Source organism: Watersipora subatra, chromosome 11 (assembly GCF_963576615.1).
Source record: "Watersipora subatra chromosome 11, tzWatSuba1.1, whole genome shotgun sequence".
Lineage (NCBI taxonomy): Eukaryota > Metazoa > Bryozoa > Gymnolaemata > Cheilostomatida > Watersiporidae > Watersipora > Watersipora subatra.
The window spans coordinates 8,339,091-8,357,866 of NC_088718.1; the positions used below are offsets into that span (position 1 = coordinate 8,339,091).

Sequence of the window (18,776 nt, forward strand, 5' to 3'; positions counted from 1 at the left end):
TAATATATATTATATATTATAATAGTACTTAATGCGTGGAAAGGTGGATTCTTAAGTTTCTTCTCAGATAGGCCGCGGCACATTTATATGGAAAAAGAAATTTCTATTATTAGTTTTATTATATTTGAGTTTATAATCTGGGCATGACACATTTGTACAGTAGATGAAAGTTCTGCAGTAGCTAATTGAGCCTGGTATTGTTTGAAGTGGGTCTGTTTTTACACTTTGAATAAGTAGGAGTGAGTCTGCCCTTATAACTCTTTCCTCTTGCTAGAATTTGATAATATCACAGCTCTTATAGTAAAGTCTATTATGCCAGCACTGAAGAGGTCTGATTAGTGTAGTTAATAAGAGTGTGGGTATCGAGAGGTGGGTGTCATGAGTTCAAGTCCTGTATGTAGGAATATTTTAAAGCTTTTCAATTGTGGCCAATATTGGTTCTTCAGTGTGATGGTATGAAGCAACATTAAAAGGCAGTCAGAGTTTTATAAGTAGATATATAATGAACAGTCCATACCTCCACATATGAGTGCCCCAACGTATGAAGAAATCGAGATAGGAGCAAAATTTTGAGCAAGTTTCTGCTTTGAGATACGAGAAACCTTTAAAATACGAGATGTTTCTCTATGGCCACTAAATTTTCAAGAACAGCATCGCTCGGTGTTTCTCATTGAATCAGTTTAAAAAGGTTTTTGTAAAGGTAGGCTAAAAGTTAGTGAAAGCAAAGTGAAAAGCACCAAGCTGGAAACGGATAATAAAAAATTAGGACGACAAAATTAAAGTCAAGTTTGGTAAAGGATTAAAACTTAGCTTTAAGTGTGTTTAGTAAGCTAAACTCATTTAAGTTAAATTCAAAGTTTATGTTTTGTTACGTAATGTCGCAAATGTAGTGTACCGAACGTGTTGCTGTCAAGTATCTCTCACTGCGTCATTAGTCACTGCATCAGTCTTATGGATAAGAATTCCATGCAATACAGTACATAGTAATGTTACATTTTATTGCTGATCATAACCACTAAATAGGTATTTGTTACTCTGTGAGTGTAGATAGTAAGTTACAACAATTAAAAACATGTTTTTCTATTGTAATATCATGTTTTAGGGTTTTTCATAGTGTGAGAATGGATTAATTCGTATTTGGTTATTTTATATATCTAATATTACATTGAGATACGAGAACATTGACATATGAGCTCAGTCCCAGAAGGCATTAAGCTCGTATGTCAAGGTATGACTGTAATCTAGTCGCGTTGTACTGTGCATAGTAAGTTATAGTGTGCTATATCATGTTTTGTTATAGAAGAGACCAAGGCATTGTCGTGTTATGTTATTGAAGAGACCAAGGCATTGTCGTGTATGTTATTGAAGAGACCAAGGCATTGTCGTGTTATGTATAGAAAAGACCAAGACATTATCCTGTTATTTTGTAGAAGAAATAGTAGCGCTGAAGCGGCTAAAGATGGAGAAGGAGAAGGAAGGATTTCCCATAACCTCTCTCAGGGAAATAAACACATTGCTAAAGACACAGCATGAAAATATAGTTACAGTCAGGGTAAGGGATATGCAATATAATGTGCAAATATATAACATAACTAGCCGAATGCTCGGTGTTGCATGGGTATTAAAAAACAGCTTGTAAACAGTGACAGGCAATGTACTTGCCATTGGCTAATTTGATCAAGCTAGTATCCATATTGCTAAACTTACTAACAAGAGCCGGGAGAGCAAGCTTTAGTGACGCTGCGCATAATGCAGTGTCGTTATGTGTATTTTAATCCAGATAGATGCACATATCGCCTAATGCATTCATTGCATCTTGTGTAGCCTAAGGGGTTAGCTTCTCGCCTTATGAACGGGAGGTTCCGAGATCAAAGCTTGTGTGATACAGATTTTTCTTGCTAGATTTAAATCGTTATAGCTGGATAAATGACAAACTTTGAGATTCATATATATATATATAGATTTGAATCAATGGATTGGATGTAGCTATTGGAATAATATAATAATATGTAATATGTTTGATGCGTAAGTGGTAAGCTGACTAGTTATTAAGTCTTATCGATGCAGTTGCAAAAGTCAACCATCTGCATGCTTTTATCTCGGTATGTAATTACAGTAATTCCTCGCTATTTCAGCGTTTGTGACTTCACTACTTCGAGGGGTAAAAAATATTCATTGAAAATTTTAAAAAGTAAAATGTAAATAAAAAGTAATATAAAAAATAAAATACATAAACCTCTCTCATAGTCTGGCCCAGTGTGATACCTCCGAGAGCACGATTGTGATGTGATAGCAGTCGCTGCGGTTTGCTGTTTTTTTTTATTACATTTATGTAAAGTGTGAAAGTGCTTGTGGCACCATTCATCATACCTCTTAAACACACTCAAAATCATCTAATAAACCTGAGAAAAAGAGGAAAATGTTTACTATTAATAAAAATGTGGCATTGTTAGATATGAATTTATTAGTTTGTTTTTCACAGATTTTCACTTTTCTCAGGGACGCAGGTCCTGATTACTTGCGAAAAGTGAGAGATTATTATATTTATTATAGCTTTTACTATAGTATAGATTGTTTATACTTTAAAATATTTAAGCTGTGAAAAAAAACATTTGTAGGCTGTGAGTTTTGTTAAAAATTGTGACAAAGGTTAGACAACTCTTGCTAATTGCTAATGGTTTGTAGAAATGGCCATTCACGTAAAGTATTACGACCGCTTAGTTTTACTGAATATTAATTAAGTTAATTTTTCAGACTTATATTGCAGATTGTAACATATTTATATTATAAATCATATAAAATTGTACTTTACTATAATGAAAGTCGAGTAACACAGGAACAATGTGATTGAAAAACGTATTTCATCCTTGCGAGTTGTTTCTAAATATAAATGACTCCCATAGACAAGCGTTTCTTACATTTAATAATATTCTAATTTTTTACTGAAAATCATCATGACCCATTTATGAATTGTTTGAACGTAATTGCACTGATTGCAGCTGCTCTGCCTAAATTTGTCGATCTTATCTGACATTCGGACTAACACGGTTTTAGTGATAGTTAACTGTAATGTGATTAGTGAGTGTTGACTATAATGTGATTAGTGAGGGTTGACTGTATTGTGATTAGTGAGAGTTGACTGTATTGTGATTAGTGAGGGTTGACTGTAATGGGATTAGTGAGGGTTGACTCTCATGTGATTAGTGAGTGTTGACTGTATTGTGATTAGTGAGGGTTGTCTGTATTGTTATTAGTGAGGGTTGGCTGTAATGTGATTAGTGAGTGTTGACTATAATGTGATTAGGGAGGGTTGACTGTAATGGGATTGGTGAGTGTTGACTGTATTGTGATTAGTGAGGGTTGGATTGTAATGTGAATGCTGAGGAGTTGTTATTCCCTAGCACTGTAGGTCTTGTTATGAATGGTTGGTAGTTCTATTCAAAGGTGGTCTCATTGACTGACGAGCTCTTTGGTAATAGGCTGATTGACTCATAATTTTACTAGCAACTGACATCATTGGCTGTACTCTTTTTCCTATACATTTATTGGTATCCTATACAATAATGGTTTGATCAGCTGAAACTTTTATTGCCTCATGTTTCTGGTTGCAGGAGATAGTGGTTGGCTCAAACATGGATAAGATATATGTGGTCATGGACTTTGTGGAGCATGACTTGAAGGCTCTTATGGAATCAATGAAGACACCCTTCGCTATTGGTTAGTGTTTTATCATTGACCCAATTTCGCTGTTGACCAAAATTGACCCTCATACATTGTGGTAATCGTTCTTTGGCCATTTGGTCATTCTCTCGCATCAGCTTTTCTTCTGGTTCAGTATTTATTTCCGTTTGTCCACTTGCCACCGTCACATGGCCTTTAATAATCCATACTAATAGATGGGTTCAAGTCATGAATTAATGTGACTCGTTTGTGCCAGAGTGAATTCCCATAGCAGTGTACCTGTAGCTGTTGCCAAATGTATGACCTCTGACTTCTGTGCAGGGGAGGTAAAGACATTGCTGCTGCAGCTGCTCAAGGCTGTAGCTCACATGCATGACAACTGGATTCTACACAGAGATTTGAAGACTAGCAATTTACTGCTCAGCCATAAGGGAATACTCAAGGTGGGCAAACAACTCTCTATCTTTTGCCTTTTCTAAACTAGTAGGTGCACAACCTTTTTAACACAGTAAATTTTTTACAGCTTGTAATTTTTGTACACTCTTGAAATCTCATAGCAAGCGGCATCTTGATCTAGAATATAATGTAAAGGTGGGCTGCCTCAAAAAGTTAATTGCATGGCAGCGTTTGAGCTCTTATTGTAGAACCCGAAGTGTTTGTCATAAACTAGTGCTACGAGGTGTTTTATATTGAGCCTTTTATTGGCCTTTCGTTTCATGTGCTAACATCACGTGTCAAAACAATAACCAGGTCGAGTTGAATAGGTCATCAAAATAAGGGATTCCAACCTACAGCTGTTTTATTTTCAACTGTTCGTTTTGGAGCTTTTAAGAGCTTGTAATTTCATTTCCACATATATTGAACCTACGACACAGCAGAGTAAGACATGGTGAACCTTTTGATACCAAATAACTGTAATGTGAATTTTGTTGCAAGTCAACCTTTAACCTTTATATCCCAATAATCATTAACTGAAACATATGACAACCATAGTCAATAATTATACATATTTGGCAAAATTTTACTGTGGTTGCATAGAGAGGTTTCTTGCTGGTTTATTCCTTAGATTCTCTATAGTCATGGAAAAATCTTCTTTCTTTATTTAGGAAATATACATCAAAAGTATTCATCATTATACGCTAATCTTTTTATAGAAATTTAAAGGCTATTTGCCTAAAAAATTCTTTGTTTGGCGATTTTGGAGCGGTTTAAATTTAGTGGTTTGATTGATTAGTTGTAAGATAATTATTGTCTCATAATCTGTTTGATGATTAAGTTTTTAATGTAAATTTAGTTTAGCTGTTTTAAAGGGTTAGTGATATACACTATGTTTCCATGACTCGCATGATTCACATAATTCGAACGATCCGCAAGTTGAGTTACTTAGCAATCGAGCGCGTTTCAATGAACACCTGGCGATGCGGATTTAACACCAGTACTTGACCCCATAGGTCTAGTATTAGCCTAATTAAGGAATCTATAAATAACTAAGCAGTCTTGTCACGCTTAGCTTAGCAGCGATCGTTCGGAACGTTGGCGCATTGAGACTGCTGAAATCGAAATAAAAACGACTAAAGCGTGAAAATGTTTTTAATGTAATAGCCATCGACATTCTAATGCGAATTAATCACAAGTACCGTTTCCATGATTCGCAAGCTTGATGGATTCGATCAAGTTTTGCGGATCACAAAACTCGCTTAGCTTGCGAATTTATGCGAATAGCTTGCGAATTTATGCCGTTTCCATGACGCGGATATCTTGCGGATTGGCTCTAATTTGCGAATTATGCGGGTCATGGAAACGCAGTGATTGTGTTGATGTTGAGTCAACAACATGACAATACTTTGGAATTTCGATGAAAACGGAAATAAGTTGCATAATATTTCATGCTAATTTCTTGCTTGATGACTGCTGACTGCGGATAATTAAGCATGAGGTGAAATACACAACTCGGCATACATTGTGGTGGCCATGTTAACAGCATCTGTGTCAACAGAAACGGTTGAAAAGGACTGAAAGGGAATGACTTGAAAAATATGAACTAAAGTGTCCTTGTTATTGTAATTTGCTTGAAGCTAAGTCTGTGATTTTGATGGGTTTTTATTAATCAAAGCTTCTTTCAGAATATGGTTTTGAAAAAAATTTCTGTAAGTATATCAAGGTCACCAACAGAGTTTGGACATTATTTTTGCTGACAGTTGAACAGAGAGCATAACCTTGAGCTGACTTACGATGGCAATAGAGCAAGTCATGTATTCTTGATAAATCCAGCCAGTTCTGTGCAGGCAGGTTTCCTACAGCCGTGTTTGTTACTGTAGGTTGGAGACTTTGGTTTAGCCCGAGAATATGGGTCACCTCTGAAGCCATACACACCAGTGGTAGTGACGCTTTGGTATCGTGCCCCCGAGTTGCTGTTAGGCTGCAAGCAATATAGCACGGCAATAGATCTCTGGTCAGTTGGCTGTATCTTTGCTGAGATGCTTCTTATGAAGGCCCTCTGGCCTGGCAAGAATGAAATAGACGAACTCAACAAGATCTTCAAGGTGAGAGAATGGATATGATAGGTTGGATTGATGTCTTAGGAGGGATTTGATTGGTTGACTATAGTCTAAGCAGATTTTAAGTGGTTAGATGTATTTTCGTGATTTTGTTAGGCAACTTGTGGTTGGATGAATTTATTGTTGAAGGCTGTTGATTAGGCAAGCATATTTTTGTAAGTCCCTCATTAGTTGGTTAATTTTTAAGCCTCTTCGCTGATTGGAATCGTTGCGTCTAAAGCCATGGTAATATATGTAATAGTTGGGCGGTTTTTCTGTTACTCACTATACTGGTGTGCAAAATAAACTGGACCCTCCTTTATTCATTGAATCAATTTCTCAAACTTATTGATAATTTGTTGTTCCAATATTTGTTATTAGTAAACAAACAAATAATTATATATCACTGTATTCAAAATATTGTCATGATTTAGAATATTCCATCAAATAATGTGAAGCATGCACCCAACTTAGATTAGATGCAGTTTCTTGGACTAATGTAATAAAAATGATCAGATTGCATAACACTAGGTTTCACGAGATGATTTCTTGTTTCTAAAGTTTATACATATAAGTTCTTTGGTTACAAAATCTAGTCTTGTAGGTATTGCTAAATAATAGATAAACATGTGGTCTGGTCATGTCTCTACAAATATTATTATAGTAAAGACAATTTACAGTATCGCTGCGATGATGTTATTATGAACATATTGGACTTACCGCTGTTATTATTTTTATTGTTGGGATATATTTATATATATAGCAATATATATATTATTATATTATATTAATATAATAATATATGTAATATAATATTTATACTATTACTAGCAGTATTATGTATATTTGCTCGCACAGGATATGGGTACACCGAATGAGAGGATCTGGCAAGGTGTGAGTGAGATGCCAGCCATGAAGAAGTGTAACTTTTCAGAGTACCCTTACAACACTCTAAAGAACAGGTTCGCACCCGGCCTTCTGGATGACTGCGGATATGATCTCCTTAACAAGTAGGTCATTGTGTGTATGTCTAAAGTACGTAGGTTCATCTGAATTAAGTCATCTGTAACATATTTGAGCTATGATTCGTACCTCAATAGTAGATATGAAGTGGTTGGTTAACGATAACTAGGTCATGCACATACTAAGCGCCAAGTATGGAAAAGATTTTCTGCATGATTAAGCAGATTTAACACAAGAGAGATGATGAAGGAAATATTTTTAACATACAAATAGGAAAAATAAAGCGAATGAATTACTGATTAAACACTTGGTGGGAGTATTGTAACACGCCTAAGATTGTCAGAGTCAGCAGCTGGTAAATACTCTGTCCTAGTCATATGTGCTCTACAACATCTATCACTTAAAACTCTTTGTCTGAACTGAGAAAAGAGTGAAAAATTCCTTTGAATTGCTAATGGAGAACTAGGGCTGTGTGTTTTCCACTAATAAATAAGAAATATCCAGATCAGCGGAAATCACTAATAAGAGACGTTTCTAATTCGTAATAAAACAGCCCATACCCAGCTTCATCAACGCTGACTCTATCTGTAATCCAGACACTGGCAAGTGATATTCTTGTGAAAAATTGAACCAGAGGCCACTAGCAAAGTACACAGAGTAACAAGCGAATACAGACAAGTTTCATGAGAGCTAACCAATAGTATTCATTGATGCAGAGAGATGAATACTCAAACTCCTGACTTTAACAAAAATAGTCTCAAAGCAAGACATAAAGCATACTGGAATCATTGTGTTGTCCTGTTCATTGGAACTAAACCATAGCTAGAGGCATTAAATGAAACAGTTAATTGCTAGTGCACTCTGTATGTCTTGCTGTTACTAAGATTGGTGTAAAGCCTGCTGCCAACTGATTGTTGTATCTAAACCTTATTTATGATATACTAGGGGAATTTCCAGCGTTGCACGAGTATTAAAAATCAGCTTATAAACAATGATAGCAATGCCACACTTATAAACTCAGCTTAAAAACAATGTCACTTGCTATTAGCCTGGCACATTGTCAATGGCTAATTTAAGTAAGCTCTTACTAATACATAGAATGACATTGCGCCGTAACGGAGAGCGGTAGCGTTTTTTCACCCACATAGCGACATATATCACCCAATGAATCCATCAATCTCACATAGCTAATTTGTGATGGTATTTGCCCGGCGAGCGGAAAGTTCCGAGATTAAATCTTCTGCGATACGGATTCGTCATTCCCAGATTTTAATAGCTATAAATGTACATACCCAACTACACAAGTACACACAGGCAGACATTGGTATTTATATATATAGATTAATGTTTCCAACTGGTTTATAGATTGCCTGCTTTCTGTTTCTTAAATCTGGCTATGGGCATGGTTTCTTGTTCATACCGTATCTGGCTAAACAATTATAGATTGTCTTCTCTTGGCTTACAGGCCAGCCGTAATGTCTGTAATCACATTGACAGCTAAATATTTTACAGCTCGCATTTTTATTGCAGATTTTTGACTTACGACCCGCGAAAGAGGGTAACTGCAGAAGATGCCAAAACTCACAGATACTTCGACATTCACCCGCTGCCTGTCGACCCATCTATGTTCCCAACCTGGCCAGCTAGAAGTGAGCAGCCAAGAGGCAAGAGGGAGAAAACTCCAAAACCACCTAGTGGAGGGCAGGCATACAAGCTCTTGGTTTGTTGCATTTCAATTTTTCTTTCTTATTCATTTGTTAGACAGTTATTTCGCTGCGATGTGTCTGTCTTTCACAACCTTCCGTCAGACGTTGATGGTTGGAGTGATGAATATTCTTTACTGAGGTTTTAATTCGAGCATAAATGGTGAACACTGAGTGATATGCCTTAGAGTACCTCTGACACCGTCGTATAGCAGCTGCTGTATAATGCCAGTTCTCATATAGATATCAAAATGTTTTTACCCCTCAAACACATTGTAAATCAGCAGTATCAATGTTTTATGAGTTGTCTGCTTTCGATTGTAAAGGTACCATCTGTAAAATGATTTACCTTTTGATAAATCGGCACCCAGAAACTAGATAATATTCAAGACATAACTTGTGTATGTGCTGTTGATTGGTAACAATATTGTATATGGTTCAATTTTATCTTGCACTAGTGTCATGGAAGACTTGGGTACCATGAGAGATTACCAGGTGTGCTGTTAAAGCACAAAGATATGCGCAATAATTCTCAGACACATGAAGGTGAATGATGGCGCAGGTGGTAGTGAAACAGTGGTTATCCTGAATGTTGGGGGTTCAAATCCTATATGAAGCATTCCTTTTTCCCAACTTCTAACTGGGGCTTCGTACGGATGGACATGGCCCTTATTATAGTAAAGATTTTGAGAAATCGCCATAAGATCACTAATTGAAATTGACTAAGTAACATTTTTGCTACTCAGTCTTTCAGTTAAAAACTACAAGTCACTGTAATATATCAACAATTAAAAAGATTCCCTCAATATTATTTGTGGTGGAAGTGTTTTCTTAAGCAATGGTTTTAGCTCTGTCACCTTTTATTTTTTCTGGAAACGCAAACAAAATAGTGAAGGTTTTGAGAGTTATAATTAATGTCATACACTTTTAAATTATTCCCATCTGCTATTGTTAGGAACTGTTCTTTTCTAGAATGCTGATGATGTAGGGTTTCACCTTGGAGCTACCAACCCCAACACTGGATTCAACCTCAAGTTTTGACAAGCTAGAGAAAACCTGCTTGATGGTTGGAACATTTTCTACAATGTGTATGTAGCCTTTCTGATCGTAGGGCTGCGCCTCAAATTTTCACATTTACATTTTAAAATTCCGTTGTTTATACATCCAAATGCTATATGATTTTTATTGTAAATAACTTGTCCATTTTGTACTATGTTACTTGCCATGTAACACAAATACAGTGTTATTATTCACTCTAATATGGTTAATAGCCTTTACATTTTTCACTATTGTGGCAGCCTACAGATGTCAGCACTTTTTGTGCAATATTTGGAAAGTCTGTTTGCAGAGTCTGGTATCTAAGGAGTTTTATTAACGTCTTCATACAAGTGGATGCCACAGTCGCTGGTTAAAAGTGGTGTGAATGACTGCTTCGTATTTTAATTTATGAATTTTTAGTTAGTTTTCTACTAGTTTTAAAGTCAGAGTTCCCTTCCTTCGTCGGCCCTTTACGTGATGGTGCGTGCAAACACTGCGGACAACACATTTTACTGCTGCCTAGGCAATATATTATATAAGCATTTGTAGCAAAAATTGGCTAATATTTCTAGTAGTGTGAAAAATGAGAGATTTTGCATGTGCTGTTTTTTGTCATAGGTAAACTGGTTTGTAAAATGAAATGCCGGGCTTTAATCTTAAGCGTTGCTTACTTTCGAGGTATTGATATGCTGATAAAATTTTCCTTGTGCAGACAACTCCCATTTGTTTAGACTAATACAGACTAGTACATACACTCACACTAATAATCTTGTAAACATACACTTACAGACATACAGTCGAATACATGCGCTCGTATACGCACGCTCACATACACACCGCCGCTTACATACGCTCACATACACACACTCGCATAGTTACGCTCGTATACATATACTCAAATATATATACACTTACTTACCCTTGCATGCATTTATTCTAAATCCATTCAATTAATTTACTTACCACATACTCATTAACACATTTCACATTCTTAATTTTTACATGTAGTGAAGCATTGATATCACCTGTGCCTATATCATTTTGTTTCGCTGCCAAGATTGCATTGCTGTCAGCACTCCTTTAACCCTCATGGTAGTCTTAAAGGAACTACAGATAATAACGGTTGACAGGTTTCAAGCCGGTATGTATATTAACCTCACACTGCTGGATACTTATCTCAAGTAGTCAAACCTTGTAGACACACTATTTTAAATGATGTCAACTCTAGAGTTCAGGAGAGACTCTAGATTTATGTTTTTATTCCATCTAGCAGGTTTTTTTTCTTGAAAGATCTGAAAAAAATACCCTTATCTTGCTTATAGGTTTGTTCAAAGTTGCAGAAGAGAAGGCAACACTCTATCCCCTTTTCACCTCTTACCTACACATATGATTAGACATTCTTTTGTATTTCGTACTTGAAGGTATATTATAATCTGAATAGGATAGGATTGCACCAACAACTTGAAGTTGCAGCACACGTAGCATAGCGGTTGCTCAAAACAGATTTGTAGAGACTTGGCTAGGCATATTTTCCTCTTACCTACATTACTATTTTACTCCATGGTAATTCTTATTTTAATGAGAGAGATAGTTTTCTTTAGTTAGCATTTTGGTAATATTATCTGCACGCACGAATATCTGACAGTATTGCATTGGGTCCCATCTAGCTTGAGCTAGATTTGTCTTCTGATAGGTTTTCGACTGATTTGAATGAGTTGGCATAATTTTTTCTAGTGAAACTTTCTTAACATGTGGTTGAGGCTCTCAAATACCTTGTGGAGACTAGCTATCTTTCATAAATAGTAACATGCTTTTATTCAATTCTGAGGTGTTACTTTCTCCAGATAATATTTCTACTATAGAACTGTTTGCTGGACAATGTCCATATGACAGATCCTCAGCTCCATTTCAGTCTTCCTTCATTTCTTGTTCCTTTGACAGGAAATTGTTTAATCAATTTTACCTAACAAATAAAACAAAGTTTCCAGGGTATAACAAAACATTGAAATGGAAGTTTCTCAGTTTATTACAGCAAACTGTACGACCTTAAAACACATTAACTTATAAATCTCCACCATTGAATCAGTTGCCTACGGAATCAGCATTCTGTGTTTTCATTTTTGCGTTTTGTTTCTTTTAGCATGTAATGATAAGCATAATTTTGTTTATGGTTACCAATGCCAATAAAGTTATAAGTACATGCTTATGTACATATGTACATACATTATATTTTAAATCACATTTTTATGAATTGAGAATTGTCTTCCCAAATGTAATCATGAAGGTGTAACTCCAAAAGTTTTAAATGCGTTTTACACGACTTGCGAAAAATGGTATTCTAGATTATGACTTGATGAGTGAGCTGTGTAATGATTTCTGTTTTGATTATTTTTCGTTTTTAGCTGCAAACAAAATAGATTTCTCACAGGATTACTAATAAATGCCACCAGTAATTAAACATGTAGGCTTTGAAATTTTGATGCCTTTTTATATTGAACATGTATTTGAACTACATGTACTTTGTAATTATCAGAGTATATTTTCTATAAACTATTTGTTGATTTACTAGCACTGCCTTATAAAAGAGTGGAAGCAGATTTGTAAAATTGTGATATGTTTGCAGTTTTGTAGAAAAATTGCATTAAATTGTTGACGGCAACAGGCTAAAGTTGTAGAAAAGAGATTTGAGTGTAACTAAATTCAACTGTAAAAGAGGTCCAAATTTAATTGTTTTTCATAGCAGAGATGTAAGTGAGATTAGTGTGAATGTCTAGTTTTGCAACAATAAAAATAATGTTGTATTATGTTGCATAATACAACATAATAATGCTGTATTATATTACACATGTTTCTGTTTTACCATGATGAGCTGTAATAATAAAGAACTTTATTGATTTATTGCAGTATTTAGATAAGTTAATATCCTTTAGTTTTGAGCGGTTTTCTGTTTTAACCAAAAACCGGAGAGTATATCAGACCTACATGCTTATCTTTGTGCTTGCTAAATGTGGTGGAATCACAGCTGCCATTCAAGTTCTTTATTGCCAAAAAGTTGTTTTACACTAACTTTCCTGGTTTATTGCACAGAAACAATCTGCCATCCATTTTTAGGTAAGACCCTCACATACATAGCATGACTAAAAAGCTTGCATAAAGCACAGAATATTTTGTTACTGACAAAATTGCGACTTTGTCCTTGACCTGTCTGTAAGCTTTTCTAGAAAGGTTTACCTGGGTTTCCCATATTAGCAAGAAAGCTAGTGATGTGACAAACAAAGGTTTGCTTATGTTGTGCGCTCTTGAGAAAGTACTCGATGCTGAAAACAGTTATAAACTGAAGGGCTTAGTTTCTACGTGAGAATGGTGTTGCATTGTTACAAGAACTTTCTCTTTTGAAAAACTAGCTGAATGCTCGGTGTCACACAGGTAATAAAATAATTACCCAATGAATTTGAGTAACATACCTGGTAAGCTAGTAACTTGAACTAAATAATAAGGGCTGGGTGTGAAGCAAGCTTAATAATTGTTATGTTAGAAGATAGTTATGTTAGATATGTTAGTAATAATATAACTTTCTAGTTAATAACCAATAGTGCTTTTCCAAGCGCTTTAAGGGTGAGTATTTTAACCAATGTAATGAATATATTTTCAATTATTCCTTGCTTCAGCCAGTTGATTGCATAGTCTAGTGGGTTAGATCACCTGTCTGCAGACCTGGAGGTTCCAAGTTCAAATCCAGTATGAAGCATATTTTTGTTCCTAAATTTTAATCGCTAAAACTGGACACATGACAGACGACCAACAGACGAATGATAAACACTAAGAATATCAAACATAGAAGGGATATGAGCTACTGTTGCCAATGCACAGCATTGTTGTCAGCAATGGTGTCCTAGATATTTGGAAACACCAGGTTTTATGTGAAGTCTATTCCTTTAAAGGTTGACTTGCAAAAAAATTAACATTACAGTTATTTGGTATCAAAAGATTCACCATGACTTACTCTGCTGTGTTGTAGGTACAAAATATGTGGAAATGTGATTACAAGCTCTTAAATCTCAAAAACAAACAGTTAATCGCAGCCATCATGAAACTGTCGTAGTTTGGAATCTCTTTATTTAGATGACGTACTCAAACATTGTGGTGATTGTTTTGACACGTGAGGTTATTACATGAAATCAAAGGCCAATAAAAGGTTCCATATAAAACGTCTCGTAGCACTAGTTTATGACAAACATTTCAGGTTTCACCGGAAAGCCTGTATCAAATATAAATGCACGCTACTTTACAGTTTCGTTTCAGCCTGGTCTAATCATCTAGTCGTCATCTGATCAAGTGACCCATAGTTCCTGCCAAATGGCGCAAACAATTTCTGCAGCATTTTTCGACTATCAAAGGTGACCAACAGGCTCCTCATGTTTATCAGAGGAAGATATGCACTCCGAGCTAAGGTTAAAAAATTAAACGGATTTTTGCGGTTGGTTTTGAGATGTCGATGCTCAAAGTGACAGCATTACAATGATGATAAAATAGACGCGCAAGGACAATAGACATGGTTTCATTAAACCTGTAAAATATATTTGTAAAAATATTTTAACGAATGAGGTGTAAAAGCATGAAAGTGTAAACAGCAGCCATCATGCCTAACTACGCTCCACTTGAGCCGTTTTGGAAAGGAATTCCAATCTACGGCGCTTTTGTGATGGCTGCTATTAACTGTTCGTTTTTGAGCTTTTAAGAGCTTGCAATCACATTTCCACATATTTTGTACCTACATGTACAACACAGCAGAGTAAGGCATGGTTAACCTTCTGATATCAAATAACTGTAATGTGAATTTTGTTGCAAGTCAACCTTTAAGAGTTATCATCTCATAAAGCTAACATGAAATGCTAATAATAATAAAATAAAAACAAAAATACATCAGTTACTGTTAACAATGCTGACTTTTGGTTTTGAAAGACATTTTTAGCATGTTTCTCCGTTTAGGGGTAACAAGATGTCAACATGATACTTTCCTAGTTGACTATTTATGATGGTAGAGGCAGTTCAAAGGCAAGTGTGGACATAATTCCATATTTCATGTACTGAATTATCCACTATACTCTGGTCAATGGCCACAAATTCTAAAGGAAATAGTTTCAAGCCATAATGTGGTCTTTGGAAGCAAATCAACAGTTTATCACATGATAAAGATTCAACTGGGTAAATCCTTGAGTATAGACAATCCAGTTCCGCAAGGCTGAGCTTAGATTTACTTCCTTTCAAATCTTTTTCTCGTTCTTATATTATTATATTTCTTTACTAGCAATAATTTTATTTAAAATAGAAATATGTTTGAGATTATACCAGACAAGAGTCATACAACAAAATACAAAAATAAACAAGGCAACAGTTGCCAATAAAATCAAGTAACTAGCTTGACATATTATGTTTAAAATATCTTTCTCACGGGCTAGCCGGGTCACGCACTCAAGGATTTTCGCCACGCACATACAAAACAAAAACAACAGGGTAGACACACTTTTCGCAGTCTTCCGCACGAATATTCAAAAATACTAACAGATGTCAATTCTATCGGCCAAACACAACCTACTAATGGATGAGCAACTTATTAATGTATCCGAATACTTCATATAAAATAAGCCTACCATGTTAAATAATAGTTAATACCTACTTTTTCTCTGGAAATATGCCTGCCCGCGGTTTTTGGCCAAGAATAACCAGGGTTCATTATACACCAAAATGTCTCTCACGGGTTCCGGAGGTAGCCCGTACTGTAAATTAAGTTCGGGTGTCCATATAAAGACCCGGCCCCAAATGAAGGCTACAATATAAGCCAATCACAACACAGTTCAACAACCATACAATACCCAGATGCTCGTCTGCTTGAATTTACCGCAAACTAATGTTTTGACCGCAGTTGAATTTGATTGGCTTAAAAATAGTTTATGTTTCGGTACAGGAGCAATGGACCCACCCGATAATGCCGATAACGGGCTACCTCCGGAACCCGTGAGAGACATTTTGGTGTATAATGAACCCTGGTTATTCTTGGCCAAAAACCGCGGGCAGGCATATTTCCAGAGAAAAAGTGGGTATTAACTATAATTTAACATGGTAGGCTTATTTTATATGAGGTGTTCGGATACATTAATAGGTTGCTCATCCATTAGTAGGTTGCGTTTGGCCGATAGAATTGACATCTGTTAGTATTTTTGAATATTCGTGCGGAAGACTGCGAAAAGTGTGTCTACCCTGTTGTTTTTGTTTTGTATGTGCGTGGCGAAAATCCTTGAGTGCGTGACCCGGCTAGCCCGTGATCTTTCTCTGCTAAGTGAACAGATATTAGGTGGAAGATTGTTAAAGCAGCTGGCAATGATATTTTCAAAGTAATTGTTTAAGGTTTTATGCAGTTTGTTCATATTATATAAATTGAAATGAGTTAAAAATCTGTAACTGTCTTGCAAATAACGAGGAGATAAACCATGAAAGATTTTGAAACCTTTATTTGACATAAAATAAACATTAAGCATAGGTTTAGTGAGAAGATGCAATGATTTGGAAAGATATTCGTTAGATTAAGATATGCTGGAATATGATATAGATTTACAGTTAGTCGTAATGTTCTTTTTTGCAACAAAATAAATCATTAATGACGTATCTTGGAGCTAGACTATAATAAATGTTTTTAACATAAATAATATGGTAAAAGATAAACTGATAATAAAATGCAATGGCAGATTTTGAGTTAATGTGCGGCCTGCAAAGCTGGGACACAGACAATGAATTAGCTGAAATTCTTAGTTTCCAAATTCTTAGCAGAATAGACAGCCCTCAAATATCAGTAAAGATTTTTTCAAATATCTGTGAAACTTTTTTGAAATCTATGCTTGTCATTGCTGGTAAAGCTCATAAAAGTTGTAACTGGAAAGCTAACATAGCAAGTTACTGCCACAATACGCCCTGCGATATGACAATCTCACAGCTATTTGTGTTGTCTCGCAGGAACTAAGTATTTACATTATTAACAACTGTCTGTTGACAGTGTGTCAACATCTTGGCAGACTTGGCTATAACAAAGGTGTTTTACTGGCCAAGTAAGCATCTGGAGCCAACGCTGTCGCTGAGCTGCTTTGTGGAAACCTATGGAAGGCAAACAACAGGCTGGTCAGCCGAGACAGATACATAAAACATGGATTTAGGTCTGAATACACAGTTTACAAAGGCTTTGTGGCCCTGTAGCTAATTACCTGAATTAAGAAGGTGTCACCAACTTGCAGGTCTCTGACTAAACAAACACAAATGTAAGTTAAATTTAAAACTGATCACATTAATGGCAAAACATTAACTTTTTAATCAAGACAGCCTTTAACATTTTTGGCAGTAGAGCAGCATTCTCATTCATTTTTTAATATTTTTATTTTACTAATGTTAATTTTTTATTTAATTTTTTCATTCCATTTATGATCTTTACACATATTTTTTGATTGACACAAATTAAAAAAAAAGGTTATCCGAATGAGACGTGTATTTAAAAAGTTCCTTGAAACTTAACAAGAAGTCATGCATCTTTACAAGACGAGTGTCATGCAAGTGCCAAGTATTACTGGTACTTTGCCAACAAACATTATGCTTTTTAGCTAAAGCTTCATACAAGCTAATATTATATAGTACTGTCTCATTATAGCTATTAATAATGCTTGTAGCTTTTTACAAAGCTTTTCTATGACCAAACATATAAATACTTGGGTTTTCTGTTATCAAATCAGTTGTCTCTGGAGTGTGCAATAAACCATTTCTCTAATTTAATACTCTATTTAATTGCTTCTGTGCAGAAACATAACAACGAGCAAACTCACGACTCACCCAAGATGGTCGGAACTTGTTACGATATTATTATACATTATTGCAATACAATTTCTTTTACGATAGTAAGAGGAAAAACATTGCCTCACATAGGAATCAAACCTAAATACTCTGGTTTACAGTCAACCATCTTGCCAAATTGAAAGATAATTGGGCAGATAGTTTTTACACATGAAAATCTGTTACAGCGCTCCAAACTGTCTGGGTACTAGTATAATATATAGCTGAATAATCTTCTTACATCATAAGCTAGCTTATGCATTCTTGAGAATTCATTTAACAATGGTAATTTTAATTACAGCTACCAGAAAGTAGATTATAACTTCTACTCTATTCTGGTCAAAGCTTTGTATTAAAATTAATCACTTGCCACTGTACATACATGGGTGTAAAATATTTCTCACAGTTTGGTGCTAGCAGCAGGCTTAAAAAATATATCTCCTCAGACTATTTAGACAGACTAAGTTTTACTGAAAGTTGAAACAGCATTTTGGCTAAATTGAGTAGTTCGTATCAAAAACAAGGATTCTGGTAACCAGAGTGCAATGCTGAGTATGGTCTAGTCAAGTCTATAAAATAGTCGACCATTTTTATCAATTTGATGAAAATATATTTTAGAATTGATTAAAATTGTAAAAAACTGATAAAAACAATTATAGAACTGTTTTTATTAGGTTTCTACAATTTTTTAGACTTATTTTAGATTTTTTCACAATTAGAAACGTTTTAGATTGTGTTAACCATTGAGTTACCACATCATGTGTTAACTAAATGGTTAACACATTATGTATTAACCATTTAGTTAACACATGATGTGGCAACTCGATGGATAACACAATCTAAAACGATTCTAATTGTGAAAAACCTAAAAAAAGTCTAAAAAATTGTAAACCTAATAAAAACAATTCTATAATTGTTTTTATCAGTTTTCTACAATTCTAAACAATTCTAAAATATATTTTCATCAAATTGATAAAAATGATCG

General features: G+C 35.2%; 1 protein-coding gene across 2 annotated transcripts in view; it reads left to right on the top strand.

Annotated features, from left to right (window-relative positions):
- LOC137408796 (cyclin-dependent kinase 11B-like) overlaps positions 1-10,143 on the top strand; it is a 28,327-nt gene extending 18,184 nt beyond the window's left edge. For both annotated transcript variants that reach the window (XM_068095383.1, XM_068095384.1), the window contains 7 exons: positions 1,431-1,552; positions 3,612-3,717; positions 4,003-4,124; positions 6,000-6,224; positions 7,077-7,228; positions 8,712-8,901; positions 9,857-10,143. In XM_068095383.1, the coding sequence (XP_067951484.1) occupies positions 1,431-1,552; positions 3,612-3,717; positions 4,003-4,124; positions 6,000-6,224; positions 7,077-7,228; positions 8,712-8,901; positions 9,857-9,925 (986 nt within the window). In that variant the 3' untranslated portion in view covers positions 9,926-10,143. The remainder of the gene's footprint in view (positions 1-1,430; positions 1,553-3,611; positions 3,718-4,002; positions 4,125-5,999; positions 6,225-7,076; positions 7,229-8,711; positions 8,902-9,856) is intronic.
- Positions 10,144-18,776: the final 8,633 nt, after the last annotated feature.